Source organism: Phocoena phocoena, chromosome 15 (assembly GCF_963924675.1).
Source record: "Phocoena phocoena chromosome 15, mPhoPho1.1, whole genome shotgun sequence".
In the NCBI taxonomy this organism is placed as follows: Eukaryota; Metazoa; Chordata; class Mammalia; order Artiodactyla; family Phocoenidae; genus Phocoena; species Phocoena phocoena.
The window spans coordinates 50,252,665-50,263,377 of NC_089233.1; the positions used below are offsets into that span (position 1 = coordinate 50,252,665).

The window sequence follows — 10,713 nt, forward strand, 5'->3', positions numbered from 1 at the left end:
AACCTTAGGCATGCACATACACAGACACACACACATTCACAGACACACACACAAACGACGCTCATCCCTAACTGGCCAATGTATATGTACTCAGTGACTTGAAAAAAGCACTGGAGCTAGAGGAAGAAGAAGGAGGAAGCAGAGGAGGAGGGGGAAGGGAAAAATAGAAAAGAGATAAGAGAAAAATAGAAAAGAGATAAGAAAGGGCTTATCCCAGCTTCAGCTCACCTGTACAATAGGAATTGAGTATCTTAATTATCCTTGCCAAGCATCAGCCTACTCATCTGTAAAATGTGTGCACTAGATTGTGGCTCCCAAGTCCTAGTTGATTATAAGACTCTCATCTAGGGAGATTTGTTAAAATTCCTTTTCCTAGGGTCCACTCTGGACCTGCTAAATTAGAACTTCCAGGGGAGGCGCCTGAAACTCTCTACCTTTAAAAAAGCACTCCGGGCGATTACAATGATCAGTCAAGTTTAGAAATCCCTTTTCCAATTCTGATTCTCTTCACATTAAAAGACACACTCCTCCAAGGAGCTTCTGATACCCTGGAGTCAGGATCTGAGGCAGAGAGATCTTTACAGTTCTAAGAGAAAGGCTGTAATAAGGGACCGAGTCTCCTCCCTCCCTGTTTTGTCCACAGAAACACTTTCTTTTCATTTCCCAACTATGGTTTCTGATCAACATAAACGTTTTAACCATTTATGATTCTTTCACAAGACAGCTAAGAGCAAAGAAAACACTTTGATTATTTTGATACCCCTTAAGGACTTAAAGAAAGCTTTGAACATGTGACACAAAATCTCCCTCATCAGATAATTTTGTTGCAGTGGCTGAATTCTATTTGAATCAGATGCATATCTCCAATTGTTTCACTTACTCTACTGTGTTATTTTTAAATCGTATTGAGTCCCCCCTGTTTACATAAAGATACATTTAAGGAATTATACTCAGCTTCACTGGCTTTGATCAAGCCTCTTCCATAAAATGCCACTTTGCTGGTGCTTTCACTCAATCAGCTTAAGAGGAAACTTCTTTCCACTCTCCCAGGGGAGCTCCAGGGCTCTGCTTTGCAAACTTTAGAGTACGCGTTTTTCTAGAAGAGCAAAACCACCTACAAGAGCTTCATAGGCAGAAAAGTTTCCAAGCTAATTCCCTGGAAATGTCTACACTCATTAAAAACAATCATGCGCTCCCATATATGATTGGGTACCTGTATTCAAGCAGATAAAACCACCCTAATTCTCTAGGAAACTAACGTTTAAAAAAGAAAGATGTTGTGCTTCTCTCTCCCAAGTTGTAGCACAGGAAACATGATCCCAAGGAGCCCCACTTTCTGATTAAGGGCTCTATGGAACCTGAATGCCTGGCTGCATCTTTTGTGAGCTATGTGGATTTAGGCAATGTACTCATGCTTTTTGTATCTCAGTTTCCCTGTCTGAAAAATAATAGTGCCTACTTTTAAGGGGTTACTATGAAGTTTAAATTAGATAGTATACAAAAGGATGAAAATAAATCCTGCCACATGGTAAATACCCCATGAGCACTAGCTATTATTTCTTTTTCCAGAGATTTAGCATTTGTGACAATATAAGTAAAAAGATTCCTTATGCCCCATCTGTCCCATCACCTCGGCAGCAGTACACTGTCTTCCTGAATGTTTGGGTTTTGTCTATATTAAGAAGCCTGTTCAACCAGGTAAACACCTGCCCTGGCCAATAGACACTTCTATTTTCTTCCTCAAAAAAAGTCTTGAAAGAGTTCCCCCATTCTTGGATGGTTGTCACTCTTCATTGAAGGACACAACTTTGTTTGCTCTGTTTCCTATAGCCTATGTCCCAAGTGCTCTATGCCATTGTGAAGTCATCTCTAATAACATCTGTACACCAAGTCAGAACACCTTTGCTTCAGCTTGTCCTCTACCGCTGCCATTTTAGAGGTGACAGATGCAAAAATTTGACCTCAGTTGACCTCAGTAGCTTGCATCCAGTAGACACCCAACAAATACTTGAGTAATTAAAATTGTCCCTCTTAATCCTCCCCCACTAAAGCACTCAGACTGTATAGCACGGTACTCTAAAAAATTGTCTATCTATCTAAGACTTTTTTAAAAGGGTGAAGGAGGTGGAGAGGAAGGAAGAGAAGATTAGGTTTGTGGATGTTTTGCCATGAGAAGCCAGGGACTCATACCTCTTGGAGGAGAAGACATGAGGATAAAATGGTGGGCACTTAAATAGAATTCCATCTATTCTATGCCCAGGTTCAAGCCATTATTTGATGTATATGAGAAAGCATAGAACCTTAAGCCATTTCCAGGAAAATGACAGGAGAAGAAATACCCAGAGTGCTAGAGGAGTTACTTAACAGGGGAGATCAACAAGTCAAGTGGTCAAGTACATGTAAATAGTCCAGGGGTTCCCTGAACCAGACAGGCTTGAACAACATCAGCTCCTTGGCCACTGGCCCTCATATAGCTCATTTCCTACTGAGCAAGATGGCCCTGCATTCAACAAGGGAAAACCAAATCATGCAGAAAGCCAGTTTACCGGGAAAGCTTCCAGAAAGGAAGACATCATCAGTAAGATAAGAAAACCTAAAATTTCATTGATTTAAAATTGAGGGTGTTGGGCTTCCCTGGTGGCGCAGTGGTTGAGAGTCCACCTGCCGATGCAGGGGACACGGGTTCGTGCACCGGTCCGGGAGGATCCCACATGCCGCGGAGCGGCTGGGCCCGTGAACCATGGCCGCTGAGCCTGCGCGTCCGGAGCCTGTGCTCTGCAACGGAAGAGGCCACAACAGTGAGAGGCCCACGTACCGCAAAAAAAAAATAAAATAAAAATTGAGGGTGTTGAGAGTAGGACGAATTTTACTAAAACACGTGATTTGAAAGGATGATCTTGATTTACTTCAGAACCGTGCATAATTAAGCTAAGATTGTAAGTTACTTTCCCTCAAGTGTTGAAAAATAGAAAAACACTATTAGTGAAACATAATGTTCAAAGTACATGGCAAAGAGTTGGCTCTTTATAAAATTTTTATTACATCCTGTTTATTGGGACACTAAAAACTCATCCTGTTCCCAAAGCTAACATCATGGTCAGAATTCTGATATTCATAAGAAATGTAATGAACCTTCAATATTTAGTTTATATCTAGGGGATGGGGAGAATGAACAGTTCTATACAGGAAAAATAATATGAATTATTCAGAAGAAAATTCTCCATAATAGCTTAATCTTCTCTGTTTCCACATATTTGTAACTGATATAGCTTCAGGAAGTAAAGAAGTTACACCCATCCTAGTTTGAACTGAAAAGGCCCATGGCATTCTGGGAGTAGTCTCTTTTTATCAGTGTTACTCTGGGGAACACAACAGCTCCTGGGAAATACCAGTCATTGGGAGATCAACCAAATTGCTAATTCTCTACCCCAAGGAAGTTGTCTAATTAATGTAAAAATCTCCAATGTAACACATTCCATCATCCTAAGGTTATATAAAAAAAAAGAGATAGCTTGCTTTTATTTATTTATTTATTTATTGAGGACGAGAAAGTTTATTAGCATCACAGCGTGCCGTTTTTCCCCACCCCATCCAAGTTCCCAGGTCTGAGGTCCTTGGTCATTTGATAGGTTCAACCTGGAGGCCACTGCAGCGGTCGGCCCCCAGGTACGTGAATGTGCAGGTGATACACAGATTGTGTGCCCAGCTGCCCATCGTTGATCACAAGTCGGTAGCCATCACCCAGCCCCCCAGCCTTTGCGGTCTTCTTGGCCACAAGGAGAAGGTGTCCTAGAAGCTTCTGGTCTTCTTCCTCAGCCTGGCTAATGCAAGGAATGGGCTTCTTAGGAATGACCAGAAAGTGCACAGGAGCCTGAGGGACCACATCACGGAATACGAGACACTGCTGGTCCTCATACAGAACGTCAGCTGGGAGGCTTCGATCTAGGATCCAGGAGGAGATGGTTGGAGCTGCTCCCCGAGGAGCTGCCTTCTGGGCCTTGGCCACTTCATTCCCAACAGTCACACCTGCAGCTCCTCGGACCCTGTGTCGACCTCGGTGCCTGGGCCTGTGCAGGCTGTCGTCCATCGCTGATTCGTTTCTCCTGCGGCGAGGCTTTAAGAGCGGTTGCCGCGACCACCAGTCGGACCTCACCGCACAGCCCTGGAGCCTGAGCCTCGGGAGGGGCAACGTTCCCGGCAGGGCTGCGCACGCCGTGGGGAGCCGGGGAGGAACGCGGCCCCCCGCCTTGCAGGGCGTCAGAGCCGCGGGACCCCTCCCTTGCCCCACGGCCACCTCTCACCTGCGCCGCCCGCGGCCCCGCCACCGCCTCTGCCCGGCACGCCCCGCAGAGCCCGGCGGCCAGCAGTATGGCCGCCGCTATCTTCCCCTCGGCCGCGCCGGGATCGCTTTTAAATTTCAAAATATCTTAATAAGAAAGTTTTTAAATTAATAATAAAGGTGGTACGGGCAGCAAGGAAAATAACATAGGAATGAAATTTTATTTATGCAGAATTCACTTATTAAGTATATACTTTGTAGTCTGTGTTCTAGACAGAAACACAGGTTAATATGCCTGATCCTTTTTCTATTCTCTTTGTATGTATTTTTTGCAGCCATCTCTGTCACCAGGGCTGTGCCACCATAGAATAACGTGTATGTTCTTGGCCTGACTAAATGAGGCACAGCTGGCACGTAGGTTAAGAAGGAAACAGTGGAAACGGGAGCTGAAACAGCACAAAATTTTGCATGTTAAAAAAATCTTGTAATAACCTATAATGAAAAGAATCTGGAAAAGAATATATATATATATATGTATGTATGTATAACGGAATCACTTTGCTGTACACTTGAAACTAACACATTGTAAGTTAACTATACTTCAATTAAAAAAAAAAACCTTAAAACAAATGAGTCACAGACATCTAAAGAATATATTATTTAAAGAAGACAAAAACTAAAGTGGTTATAGATTTGGAAAAGAGCAGAGGAGAGAAACAGTTAAAGGAACCGAGATTGGCCCCTCAGGGTGGCTGAGTAATATATGGAGTGTTATTAGATCAAAGTTCTCTATCTCTGAGGAGAAAACAACCAAAAATTGGCTTTAAGTCAGTCCAGAAAGATGTCAGCTTAGTTTTTAGGATGAATTCTTGGTGCCTAAGTTGATACGTATCATATTAGGTTACAAAGAGAAGTCTTGTAATCTCGCTCCCAGGAGATGCATGGATATGAGACAGGAAAGCCCCAGTAACATGCATGACCATGTCGAGTGGCTGATTCACCCAGAGCCAGAGGGACACACTAGAAGACTTCCTGGGGTTCTTGCAGGCTCAGGATTTTCTAATAATTCAACAAACATGAGGCTGTCGAAGCAACTGCTCTGCCCCGCGTTCAGCAATTTTGGCAAATCCCAAATACTTTTTCTTCATACAAATGAGGTTAACAGCAAGAACAGATTTTACAAGGACGTCTTACAACCAATCAGCACCTCACAGAATGGAATAAATACCCGCTTCTTTCTTAATGTAGTAAATGGCTGGACATAGTTTACCATACAGCCAGAGCTCAGTGCCATTAAAAGAACTGGTGGAAAAAGTACCATGTATGGAGGAACCATGTAGGTAAATCAGCATTTTGGAAAGAGAGTTAGTGGCCCTGGTGTTCCCAGGGGAGTTTCACTGGATTCTTTTAACCAAAGTCAATCTGCCACGTTGAGGAAACACAGGGTCAGCCTTAATGCTTTTGGTCCCAAGGGAAAGTTGTCCAGTTGCCAGAACATGAACAAGAATGAGAAGGAAAATTATCTCCTTTTCTGTCCCTGCTATGAGCAGTGATGAGAAGAAATGTATTCTATGGGAAGGTCTGCAAAGAGAAAGCCTTCTGCCTATTTCTCACTCTCTCGGTTGAGACTTGCTCCTGCCACATGAGAGAGGCACTCATGGTACAACAGGCTGAGGGGAATAAAAGAAATTTAGAAATTATCCAACTTAAAAAAATATATAGGACTTCCCTGGTGGTGCAGTGGTTAAGAATCCGCCTGCCAGTGCAGGGGACACGGGTTCGAGCCCTGGTCTGGGAAGATCCCACATGCCGCGGAGCAACTAAGCCCATGCGCCACAGCTACTGAGCCTGCTCTCTAGAGCCCACAAGCCACAACTACTGAGCCCATGTGCCACAACTACTGAAGCCTGTGCGCCTAGAGCCCGTGCTCCGCAACAAGAGAAGCCACCACAATGAGAAATCTGCACAGCGCAAGAGTAGGCTCCGTTCTCAGCAACTAGAGAAAACCTGCGTGCAGCAGCGAAGACCCAATGCAGCCAAAATTAAATAAATGAATAAATTAATTAATTAAAAAAAAAAAAAGAAACCCTGGGACCATATTATTCTGCCAAATAAGTCATACAGATGGAAAGTGAACTCCATGCTAGAAAGCTTCACGCTGGGCCTAGGTGTGTCACTAGTCTAGTCTTTGTGGAAAAAACAAAATAAAATCCTTTTCTCTTGTTCTTTGACTTCTTTTCGAGGTACAAAATGAAGAAGCTGCACCCCAGCTTGAATGGAGATCCCCCCGTAAAACAATTCAAACCATGTGAGAAAAACAATCACAACACTATCCATGGAAACAAAAATGGAAACTTTTAAAACTGTTACTAAACAAAGACAACAACCGTGTCCCCCCTTCAAAGTTGATAAAAGATCATGAGGTTGAAATTCTGCACAGCACTTTGAAAACTAGAAGCCTTAGTCTTAGGACTTCATTTTTCTTTTAAAGCAAATACCTTTGAAAGCTTGCTGGATCCACACTGGCTCCATCCTCTGCTGTGTTTTTGATCTACGACACTCAAAAACAATTACTGTCATAGTCAAATACATGTGGATGATTTATAGCCCTCTATGCCATTTACACTTAAGAAAAATAATTCTCAAAGCATACTGATATTAGGACAAAACAAAATGGCCTTGAAAATGAACCAACCATGCACAAAAGCCGTATTTTTAAAAATCAACAAATAAAAAGAGGACACAGTATTTTTGTTTGAAAGCTCATGAAATTGGAAACAAGGCAAGTCAATAAACTTTCTTCCAAACCCCTTTCCCTACCCCTGGAAAGCATTTTATGAGATAACAAAAACCTCTAACACTGAATGATGTGATTAAGTAATAAAAGGCTGATTTTTCTTCCTGTGTAACCTCCCCAGGATGCTTATGAGAGCACGACAAAGGTCTATGTAAAGAGTCAGCTGTGTGTTGGTGTAACCCCAGATTACAGGTGTTTGTTAAGGGAGATCCCACTGAGATTTTTCTTAAGACTGGTTCAACAACAGCATCATTCTCTCTCACTCTAATGAGCTGGTTAGCAAGCACCCCACCCCCCTTCCTAGAAGGCTCTGTTAACAGTGTACATGGGTGCATTGCCTCAGCCTGGAGTCTACCGGAAAAGCAAGCTTGCACACTTAAAATCTCGTGAGTCACAGATGAGTGCTGTATGGATGCCAGAGCTTGCATGAAGAACCAACTTTCCTTCCACGTGCTTCACAAGAGACTGCGGAGCCACTGCGGACATGCCATGCTGATGCACTAAGAGAAGATGGTTGGCTAACCTCAACCCCTGGGAATGCAACACTTAAAGGATAGCGCATGTGCTCCTTCCCTCCAGAGGGACAGTGCAGGGCACACCTCCTTGACCCAGACCGCTGCTCTGCAAGTTCCCGGTAACAAGCAGGTTAAGCCAGCCATAAATCAACCTTCCAACCAGGGCTTCATCACCCTACACCCTGGACTCTCAAGGCTTTGCAGCCATCTGAAATTTCTTTAGTGGGATTACCCTGATGGACACAGAATTCCTGGAGTCTGTCATTGTAGAAAGACTACTTCCAACAATATTTATGAGAAGGTGCTTCCATGGCTCATCCTCACACTTTTCTCCTAATATTCAAACTGTTTGTATTCTAAATTCTTCTCCCAGAAAACCTTTACAGTAACAGATACATGTGTATGTGTGTGTGGTGGAGAGGTGGGCTCTATTTTTAAAACTTTTTATTTTGAAACGATTTCAAATTTAAAGTTGCAAATGCTAAACCCCCCTTTCCACCAATTTAACAACTTTTAGTTATTTGCCATGTTTGCTTAATGCAGCCCTGCTTTCTTTCTGTGTGAGTGTGTGTGTGTGTATCCACACACACGCAAAAATATAGATATATTAGCTCTGAACCATGTGACTGTTGCTGCATGTTTGATGTCTTACTCTGTAATACATCAATGTGTATTTCCTAAGAATAGAGTCTCTTACATAATCACAGTACAGCTATCAAATTCAAGAAATTTAACATTGAATTTAAGAATTTTCATCTAATCTACAGTCCATATACACATTTCATCATGTGTCCCCAGTAATGACCATCATAACAATTATTTTTTGGGTGAAGGATCCAGCTTGGGACCCCACAGTGCATTCAGTTGTCATGACTCTACAATCTCCTTGAACCTGAGAGCCGTCACTCAACCTTTCAGTTACTTTATAGAATGTCCCTCAACTTGATATTTCCTTGTGATTAGGCTCATGGATCCCCTTTGGGACTGGAACACTACATAATGATGTGTTCTTCCCAAAATGTCCCATCTTGGGACCCGTAATACCATTTGCCCCTTTGTGGAGATGTTCATTTCTATCATTTGGTTAAAATGCTGTCCCATGTCTTTACTGCGTAACTTTTTCCTTCTGTAGTTTTAGATACCTTGAGATTATGTAAGTATTCTGTTCTACATCGAACCTCCACCTTTAGATTGAGTATCCATTGATGACTCCTGCCTGAAGCCATGTTCATTCTAATGCTCATGTATTTTCTTTTTTATTTAAGTAACATTGTAGAAACAACTCACTGAACACCATCACAGGGTAGGAAAAATCCCTCACAACTCACCAGGTTTCTTCATTCACAGGGTGACAATAAAAAGGAGAAAAGAAGGAAATACATGCACTACAAATGGGCCATGTTTGCCCCAACATGCTTTCCTTTTATCCTAGTTACTCCAAAAGAGTCCTGTCCCCAGAGATGGGAGTGCAAGTATGGAATCAGGACACCATCTTCCACTCCTTTGATTCAATATCAAGCATTTTTCATGATGATTACATGCAGTCACTAGTCCAGGGCATTTCCTCTCTTTTGTTTAAATTGCTTCTAGAATAAACATCTCAAAACTTAGGATGGCGGCCAACGGAAGATAATCTCTCAGGGGAAAACACTGGAATCCTCACAACTTCCATCAGTAAGAAGCAGAGGAAAATGCCAAGTTGCCATTCATTTCCAAAGAAATTACACGACACAGTAAAGCTTCTTACCTTTAATTCCACAGAATGGAAGTTAGTCTTTCAAAACATTAAATTTCATATATGGCAAATAAATCATACTGTAACATTTCCCATGGAAACAGAAAAACATATACATATATTATATATAGAACTTACAATTATATACACTTTTCCTTGCAAGAGGAGCTCCACGGATCTCAGAAATCTGATATGTTAATTATCAAGGGAATCTTATACTCCTCCATATGAAATGAAAGAAAGTGGGGGAATCTACTACCTATCCCTCTAGGGTTTATCTTGTTCACTGAAAATAAACATATTTCCTTGAGGACAGATGGAAAATGTGAGGTGACAATTCATTCTCCAAGAAAGCATGTGACTTCCCAAGAGCAAATTCTCACTTCAAGGTGTAGAATATTCAGATGCATAAAACACTCTCTAATCTGTAGGCAAGAAAGCCTACAAAAGCAATGATTATTCTGATAAAACTGTAGTTTGACTGAAAATCAAAACTAACAAAGACAAAGGGACCAGGTCCAAAATATCGATGCTGATTTGGTCAGTGTTGCTTCCCTCATTCTTAATCAGAATCTGGCAACATGAGCTACTTCTTGTCATCTAATGAAGATCTGCTTGTCTTTCTTGCATTGGCATGTATTGTATTTAAAGATACTATATCAAAATCCCAGCAGGGCAGCCAACTGAAAGAGACTAAACATCTACACATAGCATGAAAGCATACTGCACAGTATTATATGATATCTACTTTGTCAGGTCTTACTGTCTTTTAGAGCTGGAAGTAACTTCGATATTATTTTATAGCCACTTTATTTTATAGGCAATGCAACACAGATACCATTTGAATACGTGTTCATTTCATAAATATTTAAACTTATTTAAATATTTATTTGGTCAAAGAATCTTTATCACCTTTGCTTTGTGCCAGGAACAAGGCCAGGCCCTAGTTATATGATGGGGAACAAGACAGATGTAATTGCTACTCTCACAAATATTGTGCCCTACTTGTGCAGTATTTACTGCTGGTAAAAACATCATAGTTTATTAAAAGTTTTCATGTAGATCAGCAGTGCTCAATAGAACTATAATGTGAGTCATATACAATATTTTTAAATATCCAATAGCCACATTTTTTAAGTGTAGAGAAGAGAAATTACTTTAACAATATACTTAATTTAACCCAGTATGTCCAAAATATTATCATTTAACATGTAGTCAACATAAAAGGTTACTAATGAGCTGTTTAACCTTCTTTTTTCATACTAAATCTTTAAAATTCAGTGTGTACTTTACATTTAGACCTCTCAATTCAGATGCTGAATTTTCATCAGAAATATTTGATTTGCATTCAGATTCCATAAAAGTTTACAGCTGAAAAAAGTAGATT

General features: G+C 41.3%; 1 protein-coding gene across 1 annotated transcript; it reads right to left on the reverse strand.

Moving 5' to 3' along the window:
* Nucleotides 1-3,631: 3,631 nt before the first annotated feature.
* On the reverse strand, nt 3,632-6,859 carry LOC136135369 (adenosine 5'-monophosphoramidase HINT2-like). The gene is made up of 3 exons (XM_065893259.1): nt 6,778-6,859; nt 4,295-4,426; nt 3,632-4,035 (listed from the first exon to the last, which is right to left on the reverse strand). The coding sequence occupies exons 1-3, from the start codon at nt 6,857-6,859 to the stop codon at nt 3,632-3,634; spliced, it is 618 nt and encodes a 205-aa protein (XP_065749331.1).
* Between the last annotated feature and the right edge of the window lie 3,854 nt (nt 6,860-10,713).